At 41.0% G+C, this 18,524-nt stretch overlaps 1 protein-coding gene across 6 annotated transcripts in view; it reads right to left on the bottom strand.

Annotated features, from left to right (window-relative positions):
• LOC131256575 (protein STRUBBELIG-RECEPTOR FAMILY 5-like) overlaps positions 1 to 17,918 on the bottom strand; it is a 35,269-nt gene extending 17,351 nt beyond the window's left edge. Inside the window, exons 1-9 of one of the 6 annotated variants that reach the window (XM_058257472.1) lie at positions 17,649 to 17,917; positions 16,928 to 17,208; positions 11,551 to 11,683; positions 9,529 to 9,600; positions 9,339 to 9,404; positions 3,194 to 3,265; positions 3,036 to 3,107; positions 1,381 to 1,452; positions 1,233 to 1,298 (exon numbers count right to left, since the gene is read on the bottom strand). In XM_058257472.1, the coding sequence (XP_058113455.1) occupies positions 1,233 to 1,298; positions 1,381 to 1,452; positions 3,036 to 3,107; positions 3,194 to 3,265; positions 9,339 to 9,404; positions 9,529 to 9,600; positions 11,551 to 11,683; positions 16,928 to 16,982 (608 nt within the window). In that variant the 5' untranslated portion in view covers positions 16,983 to 17,208; positions 17,649 to 17,917. Of the gene's footprint in view, positions 1 to 1,232; positions 1,299 to 1,380; positions 1,453 to 3,035; positions 3,108 to 3,193; positions 3,266 to 9,338; positions 9,405 to 9,528; positions 9,601 to 11,550; positions 11,684 to 16,927; positions 17,209 to 17,505; positions 17,525 to 17,648 lie in introns of those variants that run through there. The other 5 variants (XM_058257476.1, XM_058257469.1, XM_058257474.1 and 2 more) reach the window with 5 other exon arrangements.
• Between the last annotated feature and the right edge of the window lie 606 nt (positions 17,919 to 18,524).

Below are 18,524 nucleotides of genomic sequence, written 5' to 3'. Positions count from 1 at the left end.
AAGGTGTTGTTTGATAAACTGAAAAATAAGCTCAGAAAATTAAGTGTTGAAACTTAAAGTGCTGAATTGTAATTTTGAAATAATTTTAGGGATATTTTAGTCCAAAGGGAAAAGAAATTTTAATGAACTACCACATTCAGCATTAAGTGAAGGGAAAGGAGCTGGAAAAAAAGACCCATACTTTACATGAAAATTAATTTAAGCACTTAAAAGTTGGATTTGGCAAACGATCTGAATTGATCAAAATCACTGAAAATATTAAATTTCAGTGATAAGTGCTGAAAATAATTTTTATCAAATGGCCCCTAATCAGTGTTCGAAGTATCGATATCGCTACAACTTTCATTGTCAGGGATACAGAAACAATATCGATATTGCCAATAACCAAAAATGTGGGGAAACATGGGGAAAACAGTGAAATTTTTCAGTGGAACTTCAAGAGATACTAAAATACAGAAATTTGCATTTTAGGAATTGAAAAATTGCAAAAAGAATGCATACATAATAAGTTCTCATTTAATTGGGCCTAAAATCATGTGTTGTTCTAAGAAACCAGTCCAATCATCTCATCCATCCCATCTATCCATCTAACCATCCCATCTATTCATCCAACCATCTAACCTTCCATCCAAACATCCATCGATATTTCAGAATATTGACAACACGATATTTCACCGAGAAATAATGGACAACAAGAAAGGAAATGAAAGACTGTGGTTTTGATATTGCCCATATTGCGATAATGATAATATTGGATATGATCAATATTATCGTCAACAATTTGAACATTGCATACAACCATGCACCCATAAAAAATTAAAAATTAAAAATAAATAAAATAAAATAAAATAAAATAAAAAATTGAAATGGAAATTTGTTTAATAAACAGATTTTTGGCAAAACAAAGGAAACCTATTATGTGCACTTCTTTTTTTAGATGTTCTGATTTAAAAGTGTGTATTAAGGTCTTTTTTAACAATCCCTGAGGTTTCATTGAAAAATTCAACCATTTTCCCAATGTTTCCCCATGTTTCCCAAAAATGTGCGATAAATTACCGGAAACAAACGATATATCCTGTGCGATAACCGATACGTATTTATATCCCAAGGGTGCAATACATAACGTGATACCAATATTTTGAACGTTGATTATTATTGGTATTATTATTTAGTTAAACAAACAGAAAGAGCCATACTCACTACTTTATGTATATATTCTAAAGCTGACTTACAGGTCATCCAGAGGAAGACGTGCAAGAGCATCTATTGGACCAGTAAACTGATTGTTGTGTAAGTACCTGTTGGAAAACAAAAGACCACAATTAGGTAACTAAAACTCAAGATGGATGGTTGTTCTGAGGGATGAAGTTTGTTCCTCACAGAGTGCTAAGACTTTTGAGGGATGCAAAACTCGGAGGTAGATTACCCGACAGGCTATTGAACGAGAGATCCCTGAATGTCATTTCATGAGCTAATCAATGGAAGAAAGAAAAAGAAAAACACATACATAGGAGATTCTTGCATTAGTGATCAGATTTCTGTACGAAAATGCAGGTCACAAAAATAAGTGACAATACCAAGGCAAAGGCCAAAGAGGAAGATGGCTATGCCCATTTTAAGCTTTATGCATGAAAAATACATTGTGGAAAAGCTTGTCATTCTTAAAAATAAGAAAAACACAAAAATAAATTAATTACTTAAATATATAGCTTAAAGTCACAGTGCAACTGAAAGAGGAGAAACTCAGCTTCACAAGCCAGCTTCCTTAAAAATTGGTTATCTCATTAGGCGTCACATGTTTGAATCAGACATGGCCATTGGGTTTAACTAAAGAAATTCAAATCCCACAAAGATACATTATGAATTTATTTTTTACTGGTAAATATGTAAATCCATATAGGAGTATTTAAGGAAAAAACCACATTCACAAATATTTAGTGCATTTTTAATATGCAATCACGCAGAGGGGTCAGGGATATGGCATCACTGAAGGAAGACAGGAACTAAACTAGAATAATTGTACCACTTTGTCAACTAACGCCTCCAAGGATGTGCCACAAAACTGGTAATGCAGCCCAAAAGGGACTGTGGATACAAATTGCAGAACTAAACTAGAATAATCATCCCCCCGCATACAAAGGGGAAATCTGGAATGATCCAAACTCTCATAATTAAGAGGAAAACATTAGAAAAACATCCAGTCAGTTCAATTTTTACACATGAGTCATATGTATGGCCCTGTAGGCCTCTATATAGACTATGATACAACAATGAATCTTCTAGAAAGAAGGCTAGAATAAAGTCAATCTAGAAAGAAAGCTAGAATAAGTCAATACTTGTTTCTAATCAGTCCACATAATGATTCTTATTTGACATACACTATACGACATTGAGATGGACAGACAGACCTTTTTGCAATGAATACAAACTGATTTTTTGATACATTTGTCCCATGCCTTGATATTCACTCTCCCAAAATTTCATCGTATAACTAATGAGTTTAATCCCATGATAATTAGTGCAGATCTATATGTCTCCTTTATTCTTATAAATAGGTATCATGATACTTTTCCTTCGTTTGCCTAGCATTTTCTTTGATCCTACAATCTTGTTGAACAATTCGGGGCATAATTTGCAATATGAATGCTTAGATTGCCCTGATCAGACGAACGGCCATCAACGGGGACCAATTCGGGTCCTGGTGGAATGAATGAATGGGCTGGATCCATCAGAAGCAAAGGGAGCAAAGCATCAACTTGTAGCCTCTTTTATGGGTTACTTAGGTTGTTTGGATCAAATATCACTTTCTAGAATGATGCAAGTTGTCCCCACTTTGTCATTTATATCATGATTGGCTTATTGTTGTATCCAACAACTCCTGGCTTGGGCAGTATCAACTCATTGGAAACTGGTAGTGCTTGCTCCTCAATAATTGGATGGTATCATCATATACAATCTCTTTAGAAAATGGATGGGCCTAAATATATTTCTTCTAAACAAGTAACAAATAGTATTGCAAGCAGTAGTTAACTTACAGCAAAGAGAGTTTGGGTAGCTTTCCAAACATATCACTCAGCTGGCCGCTAAGCCGATTATGACCAAGATTTCTGCATCACCCAAAAATCAGCTGTCAGATAAAGAGCTAGAGTACAGAGAGTAAGATGCATCATCCAAAGCACTGAGCACTACTTACAGGTATTTAAGGTCTGTCATTTGCGAAATTGAGTAAGGTATGCCACCAGTGAAGCTATTACTAGCAAGATTTCTGCAAAACAAGTTCATATTACTACTGTTGAATTCATAAAATGCATTCCATTCTCATTCACAAGTATCATAGCTCTAAATTCTGTTCATTGAGGAACATTGTAGCAGCACATATAAAATAATATTAAGGTGTATGGCTACTCATGGACCATTGACTATATCATATAAATCCTTCAGGGGGACCCTCTCTCCCCTTTCCTATTTGTCATAGTTTCTGAAGCTCTTAGTGGCATGCTTTCCACGGGTCAGGAGATGGGCCTTTATAGGGGTTTCTCCATCAGGAACTTTCTCTATGCCATGTCTCATCTTCAGTGTGCCAATGACACTTTGCTGTTTTGTGAGGCAGAAGAAACCATGATAACTTTCTTGAGCATGACCATTTGCTGGTTCCAGGTTGTGACAGGACTAAAGGTAAATCTCTCCAAATCTGAGCTTTTTGGCATTAACATACTCCCAGAGGTTTGTCAGGGTCTTGCTGACCTGTTTGGTTGTAAAGCAGGTCACATTCCAGCAATTTACTTGGTCCTGCCTCTCTGTGTTGCAAAACCTCCCAATGCCTTATGGGAGAAAACAGTTGAAAGGATGGAAAGAAAACTCTCCACATGGAAATGTAATGTCCTTTCCTTAGGGGGAAGACTCGACTTGATTAAGGCCTCTCATTCCAATCTCCCCATATACTATGTCTTTATTTCAATGCCCTAAGTCCATTCTAGGGAGAGTTGATCTCTTGCGCCAGAATTTTTTGTGGCAGGAAACAATCATTCTAGAAAATTTCATCTCCTGAACTGGAAGGAAGTTTGCACTCCTTATGATGGAGGTGGTGCGGATATTAGAAATTTAGAGTTGGTTAATAGAGCTCTCCTTGCAAAATGGATTTGGCGTTTTGGAACAGAACCAGAAATTCTATGGTGTCGAATTGTGGCTGCTAAGTATGGCTACTCTCCTCTCGGTTGGAGAACCAATGACTCTTCCCTTTACAGAGCATCATTCATCTGGAAAAATATAGCCAAGTAGGGTCCTATAGTGTTCGAAAGGATTTCATTCATTTTAGGGAACGGCCAAAGAATCAGATTCTGGCTTTTCGATTGGTGTGGCTCTCCAACTCTCGCTGAAGGTTTTGCTTCTCTTTTCTCGTTAGCCACCGACGCTTATTCCTCTGTTGGAAATTGTTTCTTTCCTAGTGATAATGGTGGTATGTGGCTTCTCCTTCTAAGAAGAAATCTTTTAGACAGAGAATTAGAAGAGTTCATTGCTCTCTTATCTCGTATGCAGGAGTTCTCTCCCAAGTCTCAGGTGGAAGACACTTTAGGCTGGACTCTGTCTTCTTCAGGGATTTTCTCTGTGAAATCTTTCTACCGATTCCTAGCCTCTCCTCAAGATCAGATCTGGTGTAGGCATACAGAAGCTATTTGGAAGTCCACCGTTCTGCCTAAAGTCTTGGCTTTCGGATGGCTTCTTCGGAGAAATCGTGTCTTAACAGTAGACAATTTGCAGAAAAAAAGGAATGATCCTTCCCAATGTCTGCCTTCTATGCCTAAGGAATGAGGAAACGGTCAACCATCTTTTCATTCATTGCCCCTCTTCTAGGATATTTGGTGGGGAGTTCTAAGGCTAGCTGGCATTTCCTGGGTTATGCCTCCCTCAATTGACTCTCTCTTCTCTATGTGGCATGAAAACCAGGGTGGGGCAGTTGGGAAAAGGAAATGGAGATCCCTCCTTGCTGTGCGCTGGTCTATTTAGATGGAGCATTATAACCGTTGCTTCAAGAACAAAAGTGTGTCTTCGGTGGGAGTCTTCTCCAAGGTTCTTGATGTGATCTGCCTACAGGAAACAAAGGTGCAAATTTTGAATGATAATCTAATGGGCACTCTCTGGAGTGCTAAAGATGTGAAGTGGGTGGCTCTAGATGCAATTGGCAGATCTGGTGGCATTCTAGTGGCTTCGAAATCGTCTCGATGGGTTCTCATGGATAGTTGGACAGGTGTTTTCTGTCTCGGTGATTCTGAAAGACACCTCTAATGATTTCTCCTGTCTCATTACGTCAGTCTATGGCCCAAATCAGGATGCTATCAGATCCAAGTTCTGGGAGGATCTGAATGCATCCAGGCAGAGATTCAGTGGCCCGTGGTGTGTAGGAGGAGACTTTAATATTACTCGTTATGAGGTAGAAAGATCTCAGGGGGGTAGGGATTCTTCTGCAATGTGCCGTTTTTCAAAATGGATTGAAGACCAAGCTCTGGTGAACCTTCCTTTGTCTAGCGACAGATTCACTTGGTCAAACGGGAGGGAATATCCAATAATGTCAAGACTGGACAGATTCCTCATCTCGCCTGATTGGTTGGACAGTTTTCCGCGAGTCGCGCAATCCGTTCTCCCCAACCCTGCTTCGAATCATAGCCCTATTCTCCTTGCAGTGGATGAGCGGAATTGGGGCCCTAAACCATTCATATTTGAAATAGCATGGCTGCAAATTGAAGGTTTTCGCCGGAAGATTGTAGACTGGTGGGCAAAATTTAGTGTGGAAGGTTTTGCAGGATTCAGACTCAGCAGTAAACTGAGAAAGCTGAAAGAGAAGATAAAGACTTGGAAAAGTCTAGAGCTTAGGAAAAGAGATGAGGAAGCGAACTCCATCTTGGGAGAACTTCAATCTTTAGATCGTGAGATGCAGGATGGTTCGAGAACTGCAGTTTCTTCATCTAAGAGAATTGAGCTAATCCAAAATTATTCGGCTAGAATTATGGAAGATGAAGTTCAGTGGAGACAGAGATCCCATACCAAGTGATCAGAGAAGGAGATAAGAATACCAAATTTTTCCACTCTATAGCAAGTGCAAGAGCGAGAGTTGATAAAATCAGCAGCATTTTCATAGAAGAAGTCCGCCTAGAAGAGCAAGAAGCAATTTCAGAAGAGATTGTTCGTCATTTCAGCAATCAGTTTCGGGGTGATAATTAGGTGAGGCCAAGATTGGATCAGCTTTCTGTGGAATCTCTATCTGAAGAAGATGCAGGTGCATTAGAATCCCCTTTCACGTTGGACGAGGTGAAAGGGGCGTTGATGGATTTGGGAGGGGAAAAGGCCCCTGGCCCAAATGGGTTCCCGATTCTCTTCTTTCAAACCTTCTGGAAAATGTTAAAAGGGGATTTGATGGATTTTGTTAATGAATTCCATTAAAGAGGTCGAATCTCAAAAGACATAGGGGCTTCCTTCATTGCGCTCATTCCCAAGATTCTGGGTGCTAATCAGTTAAAGGATTTCAAGTTGATCAGTCTCCTAGGTGGACCGTATAAATTTTTGGCAAAAGTCTTGGCTTCTTGGTTAAAAGGAGTCATTGGAGCTCTCATATCAGCTAAATCAAAGCGCCTTCATCCCAGGGCATCAAATTGTAGACAGTGCTCTCATTGCTCTCAAATGTCTGGACTCCACTCATAGATCCAAATCGAAAGGTATTATCTGTGAGTTGGACATTGAGAAGGCATATGACCACGTTAATTGGGGATTCCTTCAGTATATGCTTAAGTGGATAGCGTTTGGTGATAGATGGAGAAGATGGATAGGCGAATGTGAGATCGGCTTTTTTCTCGGTTCTAATCAATGGTTCCCCAAAAGGTTTCTTCAATAGTTCTAGGGGATTACATCAAGGAGATCCCCTTTTCCCCCTTTTTATTCCTAATAGTAGGAGAAGTCCTCTCTAGAATGTTGAGTAAGGGCCAAACTGAAGGTGTGTTCAGTGGTTTGAGAATGGAAGGAATGACTGCTCAGATATCTCGTGTTCAGTTTGCAGACGACACCCTTCTATTCTGCAAAGCAGACCAGTCCAAAGTGAGTAACTTGAGGACGATCATCAGGTGTTTCGAGGCAGTGTCAGGCTTGAAAGTGAATATGGCCAAATCCGAGTTGTTTGGAGTTAATATGGAGGAAGGAGAAACAAAGCATTTTGCCGAATTTTTCCGTTGCTCAGTAGGTACTCTCCCATCCACGTTTGTCGGTCTCCCCCTATGCATTGGAAAGCCCCCAAAGTTTTTATGGGACAAGGTCATTAATAGATTTGAGTCATATCTTTCGAGATGGAAATGCAGATATCTTTCTCTGGGTGGGCGGATGACACTCATAAAGGTAGCATTGTCAAATCTTCCCCTCTACTTTATGTCCTTGTTCAAATGTCCGATGTCGGTTTTGGGTACTCTAGAAAGGCTTAGAAGGGACTTCTTGTGGTACAGAAAGGAAGATAAGAAAAAATTTCATCTGGTCAAGTGGAAGGAGGTTTGTAGTCATATAGATCAAGGAAGGGCAGGCATTAAAGATCTTAAAACTATGAATAGGGCGCTCTTAGGCAAATGGACGTGGCGTCTTGGTTCTGAAAGCGAATCCCTCCGAAACAAAATTGTTAAAAACAAGTATGCTCACTCGGAAGGGGGATGGTGGACAAAGGATTCCTCTACGTATAAAGCCTCGGCCCTTTGGAAAGGTATTCTTTCTATGAAAGAGGAGGTTTTTAAAGAAATTTGCATCGCCATTGGCAAAGGAAACCGCACCAGGTTTTGGGACAATATTTGGGTTGGACCGTTGGAGACGTCGCTCTTAGAGATGCATTTCCAAGAATTCACAGTCTTGCCTCAAACAAGGACATCATGGTGGAGGGTTGTTATTCAGTTATAGGGGGAAAAGTGGTGTGGAATCCGGAGTGTAGACGAAACCTACATGATTGGGAGATAGAAGAATTCGTAGCTCTCCTAATCAGCATTCAAAACAGCAATCTGGATCTCAGTTCCTCTGATGGCCTCTTCTGGCGTACCGACAAAGCCGGTCTGTTTTCAGTAAAATCCTTATACAACATCATTTCCAGTCAGCCCTTGTCAGTGAAAGAAGATGCTTTCCCTCAAGTTTGGAAACTTCATGCTCCTCCCAAGATTGCGGCCTTCAGTTGGTTGGTGGGAAAAAATAAGGTGCTCACGGTGGACAATCTGAGGAAAAGGGGTATGTGTATTACAAACATTTGCGTGTGTTGTATGGCTGCTGCTGAAACGGTGGATCATCTCTTCATTCACTGTCCCTTCGTCTATCAAATTTGGAATTACATTCTATCTCGCTTTCACTGCTCCTAGGTTTTCCCGGCTGATGCCCGTAGCCTCTTTCAAGTTTGGAGTGGTGCTTCGTGTGGAAAGCAGCGATCCAAAATCTGGAGAATCTCCCTTCTGGCAGTTTGGTGGTCTATGTGGGAAGAAAGAAACGATAGATGTTTCAATGGTAACTCAAAGTCGATACAATGTGTAGTTCAAAGGGTGACTCATTTCATAGTGGAATGGTCTGCTTTAGTTGATAAGTTTCAATCTTGTAGTTTTTCTTTTCTAGCCTCTTAGCTGATCCGCCTTCTCAGCAGATCAGTGGCCTTTTCTAAGTATTTGTACCCTTCTCTTTCAATGAAATTTATGTTACCTTTCAAAAAAAAAAAAAAGGTTCTTGTGCTTTTTAGGGATTGAGCTCCCTAAAGTTGTTTCGCGTTCCTTGCCAGGCGTGGGTCTGGTTTTTGTTTCTTCTTTTTCTTCCTTTTAGCTTCTACCTAGGTTTTTATGTCCTCTCTTCTTCTCTTTTTTCCTTTTCTTTCTCCTCTGTTTTTAGCTTTTAGTTTTTGTGGGAGTTTTCCCCTCCTCTTTGTTGCCTTTTTCCTCTCTAATAAATTCTCATCTTTCAAATTAAAAATAAAAAATAAAAATATATATAAATCATGAAGAATCAGAAGAGCCATACATGAATAAGAAAGTGCCAGTCTCAAAAAGTCCCCCAGGTGGGAAGATCAAAAACCTTTGATCAGTCAAATTACATCAAAGGCCCAAAGAAGGCCAAAGATTAAATGGCTAGGATATTCCAATCTGAAAGATTTTCCAGCAAGCCATGTCCTTGGGAGGGCATATCTCATCATCAATCTGGATCATCAAACCATGGGCCCCAGGTGAATCAGTACACGATTCACATCCTAATGCATTGAGACCTAAGAAGTTGCCATTGATCATAAAAATGACAAAATGTTCAATGGGTGGTTCAGGGATAAAGAGAAAAATGGACTAGTGGTGACTTACATGTGAAGTACATTTGGTGGAAGTTGGTATGGTATATCGCCACTAAGCTTATTCTTGCTCAAATCACTGTACTATGACAAACAAAACAATTGCCATTAGTTGAGAGCCATTCAGGAGAGAAAAATAACAAGAAAAGAAAAAAAGAAACACAATGTGTGAGAACACTTAGTCAGAAAAAGCTAGGCCTCACAAGTAGGTCACGGATGTCAAGCTTGATAGCTGATACCCCATTGTCCCAGTCAGTCCAAGACCTGATAGTCTGCTGCTCAATTTAAAAGATAAAATGTGCAAATCAGTCGTTCATCTCAAGACAGTGAGACAGCATGCGCAGATTAAGCAATAAATGATAAAAATAGTGATGTTTCCAAGTAAATAGAATAAGGAAGAAACCCCCAAAAAAGTAGTTACATTTCTTTCAAGTCAAACTTAAAACTAATCTGGTTGCAATTTGGAGCTCCGCCTCCCTCCCTCAATATGAATGCTACGGTAGTATGTTACAATTTGGTCATTTCCACATGATTAGACTCACCATCATCGTCATTGCCGTCATCACCTAAGCCTTATCCCAACTAACTGGAGTCGGCTTCATGAATCCTGTTGCGCCATTCCACTCTTTGACATGTCGGCATCAGGATTCATGATAAAAGTTGTGGCCAAAGTTTCACGACGGCTACCAACATGACTCAACCTGCCTCCTTGATCCAGGCTTGGGGACCAGCAATCAGAGTGCAAAACTCCCACAGGTGTACAATTTGGCATACTACCTTACCCAACACTAAGATAACAATGTCTACCTAATATATCATAAGATGACCAAGAACCAGTGTTACTCCAGAAATTTGTGCCAGGTAAGCCTAATTTATTTTTGAACTTATTACATACAAAGTATCTGATAATGAACAACAACTTTTTTATAAAAAGAAGAAGAAGAAGAAGAAGGAAAAAAGCATGTTAGCAGGAATAGACAAAATCTTAGAAGGGGAAAGCACAGTTACTTATCTCATGCAAACATATTTTATCAACATTTATTGAAAATTTTCTATTTCACCTCTTGGAGGTATTTCTAATTTTCTATGGAGGAACTATAGGATCCTCTACCTGAGGCTTTGCACAGTATTATTGAGTTTTCAGTTCTGCAAGTGAGACCCAGGGCTCATAAATTCAGACCATTGGCATGTTACTTGCCACCATGGATGGACTATGCCCAGAAAATCTCCTCTACAGAACAATCTGAAACCCTTCGATTTGTGGCCGATATATAGATGATTGAGACAGCAATATACCAATGGTCCACATTCAACTCATGATAGGCCGAAGTTTGCTGTCTAGGATCTTTTGGTCTGGAAGAGTTTGGGGCAAACTCCATCCACAGTAGAGTACAAAACACACAATCATGGCCCTCGCCTGTCAAAACTGAAAACTAGTAAACCATGAGAATTCTCAGGTCGAGGATCCTCCCATAATGCTATAAATAGGACTTCATTTTATCTATTAACATGTCATCCTCAAGCTATTCATATCTGTAAGAAGACATAAATAACGGTATCTACCCACTCCACAGTAGTACAAAACACACAATCATGGCCCTCGCCTGTCAAAACCGAAAACTAGTAAACCATTAGAATTCTCAGGTCGAGGATCCTCCCATAATGCTATAAATAGGACTTCATTTTATCCATTAACATGTCATCCTCAAGCTATTCATATCCGTAAGAAGACATAAATAACGGTATCTACCCACTCCACAGTAGTACAAAACACATAATCATGGCCCTCGCCTGTCAAAACTGAAAACTAGTAAACCATGAGAATTCTCAGGTCAAGGATCCTCCCATAATGCTATAAATAGGACTTCATTTTATCCATTAACATGTCATCCTCAAGCTATTCATATCTGTAAGAAGACATAAATAACGGTATCTACCCACTGCACAGTAGTACAAAACACACAATCACAAAACTAGTAAACCATGAGAATTCTCAGGTCGAGGATCCTCCCATAATGCTATAAATAGGACTTCATTTTGTCCATTAACATGCCATCCTCAAGCTATTCATATCTGTAAGAAGACATAAATAACGGTATCTACCCACTTATTGGAAAGTTTCACTAAATAGTAAAAATTTGAAAGTGCAAAACTTTGAAAATTATTTGACAGCTATACCCAAAAGTGGAAGCAACAGAATGGAAAATTAATGCAAAAATCAATACATTTCTGTCACAGATGAGCCTGAACACTCAATTCCTTTCCAGGACTCGCCACAGGGATCACCTCCACTCGAACGCCAACCAGTGAGCTGAGAAGGAGAATTTAAGCTCGTGTACATCACTGTGAGGGCAGCGACTGCAAAGTATTAAAGCAAAAAATGAATCCACTACAATAGTGACCAAAACAAGTAGAGTAAGAAGCATGCACACATGAATTGAGATAGATGTCTTGACTCTGGAATGAGGATTATAAAGATAAATGATAGTTACATCAAAGTAAAACAGGTGTATGTTTCAAAAAACTTGGGAGTGTAAATATCAGCTCCCAAGTATAAATCGTATTATATTGTTGCATTATATTTAGGAACCAAATCGGGGGCGTTTATGAGTAAGATGGCTAGATCCCCATGCTTTGAGTCGAAATACATATGGTGAGAACATCATTACCAAGATCCTACTCCGGTACCTGGAAAAGATAGGTTTAGAGTAGGAGGAAGTGCTAAGATTATTCACAGCACACATGTTAACATAGCACACCAGTGTAAGACGCATGCCTTTCAACCAGTTGGGGTCACTGTGACACATTGTGAACCTGACCCAGTCAAACTCAATGTAGTCCACCCATCAGGCAAGCCAAGCATGTATTAGATACATAGGCAGTAGGCAGTCAGAAAAAGATGTCTAAGAATCTGTATTCAACATACACATGCAACCAACCTGATAACTGGATGTTCTTTATTATTGGGCCAGGGAATATTCATGTCAGCCCCAATGTGATGAATGGCCTGGATCCTATACAAGTGTGCCACATCTCTATGTGTGCTATAAATTGTCTCTTCAATCTCTCCTTGCAGGAATCACCTCAATATCTTTCTTACAATAAACATATAAACATAAGAGCATAACAAAAGCATAATTGATGCAGGACAATTAACCACTTGCTCTAAAAGCTCGAACTGTTGGAGCATGGCGAATTAATCCCTTTATCTCATAGCTCAGGCCCCAAGTCATGGGTTAGGTCATCGGCCGCACCCTCCTCATGAGCCCCAAATCCATAGGTCCCATCCCCTCGTGGGCCCTAAATCCATGGGTTCCACCCTACACGAGCCACCCACCTCACACGGGCCCCGAATCCATGGGTTATGCGGGCCACCCACCCCGAGTGTGCCCCCGCATCCCACAGGCCACCCCACTTAGGCCCAGTGTGAAAATGCCCCGCATTAATAATGTTGAATGTGTGCAGGAAAATCTTTGTAATACTCCTATGTAGAAATTTAAAAACAATGAAACTGTATGCTGACAACAGAAGCAACCATTTTACTAGAAACACAAGTTTCATAACAAACTCATGGTAATTTCAACAAAATTTAAGCATTTCCGAACAAGATTTTAGTCTAATTGTCACATATACTATCCATGTCACCGGAATATATATATATATATAGGGAAAAGGTACTATGCGCTCGACCTCACAAGACCGTCCCATGAGGTCGAGTTGTGTGGGCCCCACCGTGATGCGTTTCGAACATCTACCCCATTAGTCAGATGCACCATTCCATCGTGGGCCTAGGTCTCAAAAATCAAGTCAATCCGTGACTTGTGTGGGCCACACCACATACAGAAGTGGGGAGGGGCCGTGCACCATTAAAACATTCATAATCATTTTTTGGGCCCACCGAGATGTGGTTTGCAAATCCAGCCCATCCATTATGTGTGTCCCACTTGGATGAGGGTTCAGACCAAGTTTCAACAGCATTCAAAACTCAGGTGGGCCCCACCAAGTGCTTTTATATGTTTTTGGCATGTCTTCACATGATTTTAGATGGTATGGCCCACCTGAGTTCCGTATACGGCTGATTTTTAGGATATCCCATAATTTAGAGGGGACCCATCAAATGCACGGTGTTGATGGTCGACACGCATCACGGTGGGCCCCACACAGCTCAACCTCACGGGAGCTTATCGTGAGGTCGAGCGCATAGTACCTTTTCCCATATATATATATTCTCAAATAAGATTTTCTTTTCTTTTACTCTGAGCAAATTCACTAGTATTTGCTACAGAAATCTTGAAAATGCCCGCAAATAAATCAGAAGAATACAGAGATTGATTAGAATCCGGAAGAGAGAGAAAAAAAATCGGCTTTTCGCCCTGCTTGAGGTGAACTCACAAGCAATACCCAAACAAAATTGTAAGAGCTTTTTCCAAGAAGGAAGAGAGAGAGAGAGAGAGAGAGAGAGAGAGAGAGAGAGGCACAAAAAAAAAAGGGAAATACATCAACCAAACCATCTAACTAAATGTGTCCATGTGTACTCAATCCAAACAGTCCGAGGTGCATACCCCAATCTCAGGCATGGTCCAAAAATATTATTCATTAAGACAGCCAAGAGGCTGAAACTAAACTAAGGCAAGCCGCAGCATGCCGAGATACAACACCCAAAAATCAGGGCGCCCCACTCCCGAATATGCATTTTAGCCCTTCTAATAGCATCCAAGAGAGAGCCACTACTATTCCATAAGAAGTGGTTATTTCTCTCTCCCCAAAGGGTCCAAAGAGCAATGAGAAAAGCCAATTGCCACCTTGATCTACCTTTTTTCCCAGAATCGTCATTATGCTAAGCAAGGAAAAGCCCCTCAACTCAAGATCACCTAGGGAACTTTTAAAAAGTCCAAAATACCATCCCAAACACCCGTAGAAAAGGGCATTGGATAAGGAGGTGATATGCCGATTCTGCATCATCCTTGCATAAAAGGAAAATATTTGGAAGCACCATAGCCCTCTTGCAAAGGTTGTTGATACTAAGCACCATATTCCTGCCGACAAGCCAAGTAAAAGCCGATACCTTGGGAGGAGCTCAATAAGACCAAATAGGTCCTGTATGGCGGCACCTCTTGCAAACCTCAAGCTAGGAGATCATACCATAGAAAGAATGCATGGAGAAAACAATTGATCTATCCTTCAGCCAAATCATCGAGTCCTTCACACCTGAAGAAGGTTGAATCCCCTGCAAACGAGAAAGGCGCCGCACCAGGTTTTCAACCTTAGCGTCTGTGAGATTGCGCCTACGGGGAGTGACCCAAACACCTCCTGAATCCCGACCCAAGAAGCAAAGGGCAATCAAGACATCCATGGAAGGGCAAAGCCTGACAAGTCTAGGAAACTTTAATCAAAGTGGAGACTTCCCAATCCAGACAATATTCCAAAACCAGACCCCTCAAAAAGGCGATATTTAGTACAAGGGGAAGTTTGAGAAGGCAGACTTGATAAGCGGGATTCTACCACCTAGGGAGAGAAGTCTGCTCTTCACCTCTTCCAATGCAAAAGCTTTCTCTCCATCCTTTCAATCACCTCATCCTACAAGTGCTCGGCGTGCTTACCTACATAGACGGGAAGGTCTAAATACAATAAGGAAAGGACCCAGTCCAGCACCCAAAGACTTTGGCCAACCTAGCAACTTCTTCCGCAGATGAATGGATCCCGAGAATTTCACTCTTGGCTAAGTTGACTCTCAACCCTGATACCACCACGAAACACCTGACGCTTTTCCTCGGATTGTCCACCATGGATTTGTCTGCCTCGTAGAAAATTAGAGTATCATTAGCAAACTGGAGGTAGGATATATGTTGGTCAATGTTCTCCACCTTGAACCCTTAGAAGAGGCCCATAGACTAGCCCTTACTCAACATCCTACTGAGAGCTTCTAAAACAACCACGAACAGGAAGGGAGGAGAGGGAGTCTCCCTAATAGAGCTGAAGGGGGATCCATTGATGAGAACAAAGAATTTGGCAGACGTGACGTGGGCTCGAATACATTGTCTCTACCTAAACCCACAGCCCAGCCAGCCCAGATAATCAAGACAAATCCAACCTACATGATTGTAGGCCTTCTCCCAGTCCAATTTGCAAATGAAACAGATTACCTTTAGGACGATGATCTTGAATCTTTGGGCTGGAACCAACCTTAGCAATCATTTGGTAGGGATTGCCGATAAGGCTGATGGGTCGAAAGTCCTTCAAGCTCTTGGCACCTTCTAATTTTAGAATTAACACTATGAAAGAGTTCCCTATCTCTGACAGAACCAAACAGACTCGAAGAACTTCACAGTGAAACTCATTGGATCAGCCCTAATCATCTCCCAAAAAACTTGAAAGAAAGCTAGGAAGAACCCATCCAGCCCCAAAGCTTTGTCCTTGCCAAGATGCACCACACCATAGTTGTTTTAACTTCCTCCTCCCAAATTGGCTCTTCAAGATCAGCAACATCTGCATCTGAAATTTTGTCGAACACCAAATTGCCTAGGCTCAGTCACACCCATTTCTCTTCCAAAAGATAAGAAATTCTACACACTTCCCTCAAAAATATACCAATCTGGTACACCTAATCGTTCGATCCAATTGCAACCAAATGAGCAATTACAAAGAAACAACATCAATTGTTTGGATCAAATGGAGATGTGTCCATGAATTGGCTGGAAGATGAGATCGTCCAACCAAATGGAATTTGGTCTATACCCCATTCGCAGTGGTTCACAATTAGGTCAGCTTGGATGGAATATAATCCTCACACACATGTTCGGATGTATATAGGCATATGATAATCCATGCTCCTATAGGCTCTAGAGTATGGTATGATTCCTCATCAAATAAACCTCAATTGGTAGGTAGTGACTCTTCGATCGTCTATGTCACATAAACGTTCATAAATCCAGACCTTTCAGTTCTTGCACTGGCCATACAATCTTAACCATCTGATATGAGCCGTGAATTTTGAAAGCTGGCTAGTTCTCTTTAACTAGTCAATTTGTTGTCCATCAATTGCAAGATTAGGATCATACGATCTATTTAATTTTTGGAAAATGCTTCATCCACAATTAGGCCCACGATTTAGATGATATAGATTGACACCCATTCATGCCGCCTTCATAGTGGATAATTCATGCCATTTAAGAAAGGGTTAACTGATAGTGTAACAAGTAAGATGATCCATACACATGCGCACAGCCAATGTAAATGGGGAATTCATGCACCTTGATTTAAACTGTCCTGATCATGACCATAACCATGAAAGTCACAACAGACAGTTGATTCTAATGGTCTGTGGTCACTAGCAAATGGAGGTTAAAATGCCGAGAGGCCAATAGTCCAAATTCAATGAAAAAATATTCATTATTCAGAGCCTCGTTAATCTATCCAACTTTTGCAGATACACCCCATAAAGAAGGAGGGCCCAGTGTTTGGATGCTTCGATTCGAGGAACACGCAGACCACGTGGACAGTGGTAGCATAAACACACATGGATAGCCATACTGTATCAAAACTTCTGTCATTACATAAGATAGGAGGTAATCCACTGCCCCTGGAGGCAGTGCATTTTGGTACCTTCATATGGTGCACCATGAACACACGCATGCATTTGTATGATGATATCCACCATTGATGAGCCACCTAATAAACAATTGCTTTGATTGGACCATCATAAACATCTCATAAATTGGGATCTCAGACCCTCACTGGAAAGGCAGCCATTGCAGACTTTTGTAAGCCACTGATTGAAGAAGCAATGTGGCATAACTCCCTTAGGTCCCTAGCACCATATGGGTGGAACTCTCGTGAGATCCACCCCGTCCATCAGGTATGCCCCTCCATTGTCACCCTAGAGCCTGAAAATCATGATGATCCAAAAACTCAGCTAGGTCACACCAAAGGAAAGAGTTGGGATGGAGTGTCCACCATTAGTACTGGTGACCCACCATGGTGTTTATATACCATCCAATCCTTTATGCATGCATCTGAATTGCCTCATCAGGATATCTAAAGGATAACCCAAAAAATCCCAGAGCTCAAAAAACTCAGGTGGAGCATACGATAAGAACTTGTGTAAATTTTAATCTGGGTGTCCCACCTGAGTGTCGAATCGGACTAACTTCCGTGATCAAGGCCAAAAGGGGTTGGTGTACCTGATGGACAGGGTTGATTGCAATCACGTTAAATCATTTCACCACGCCCTCGGTAAGCAAGCGTTCTCCTTGATTGAATGGAATGGGATTGTACAGACAACAGGAATTTTGGGAAGAAAAGAGGAGATGGAAAGGAGGAATACCATCAGGAGAGTCGGTCTTTCCATGGAGTGGGATGATGAGAAGCCCCAAAAGCAGAGCAGAAAATGGAAGAAAGATCCGAACCATCTTAGTGCAATGAGGAGCACTGAAGCTATCAGTGTTCCGTCGCTGGCATTGATTTGGCCATGCAACAGAGAAAGAAGAAGAAAAGGAAGAACTCCTGCCACGTCCAAACCTCCCCTCATTTGCCTCTCTCCCTACTTTTCCCTTCCCTCCCTCCCTCTATTTTTAGCTGCTTTTCCCGGGCTACCAGCAACAAACACGGACTGCCTTTCCTTTTCCTTTAAAATTTATCTAAAAATAAAAAATAAAATTGGTGACTGGTGAATGTGGTAACATGTGAGAGAGATCCAGACCGATCATTTCACTTAAATGTTGTGGGGTGAATCAAAAGTATTACGCTGGTCTAGTGATCTGGTGCGCGCAGTAGTTAATCAAAATTCGACCATTACTTTCTTATAATGTAGGCCTGCAATATCATGAGCTAAAAGGTTGAAACAATTTCCTATCCTGGACGATCCAGACCGTCACTAGTCAAAACCAAGAATAGATGCTCATGAACAAAAGAAAGGACTGAGATTTCGAAGGGCTCTCCGCACGTTGCATTCATTCAGGGCAATCAAAACCATTGATTTGGTGTACCATGTGAATAATAGGTCATGGCCCACATTGGTCTCAGAATCCTAGCCATCTTATCTGGCCCAATACTCGCTCAATAAAAGTAAAGTATTGATAGGACAGTTGCCTCTCAGCCATCAATCATCGTGTTCCATCCCAGGTTTATGACACTGGGCCTGTTTAGCCACTGCATTAGGTGGGATTAAAGTGGATTGAATTGAATACGTAGCAATTAATGC

Source organism: Magnolia sinica, chromosome 9 (assembly GCF_029962835.1).
Source record: "Magnolia sinica isolate HGM2019 chromosome 9, MsV1, whole genome shotgun sequence".
Classification (NCBI taxonomy): domain Eukaryota; kingdom Viridiplantae; phylum Streptophyta; class Magnoliopsida; order Magnoliales; family Magnoliaceae; genus Magnolia; species Magnolia sinica.
The sequence above is the reverse complement of the archived record's forward strand: the minus strand, read 5'-3'. Positions and strand labels throughout refer to the sequence as shown.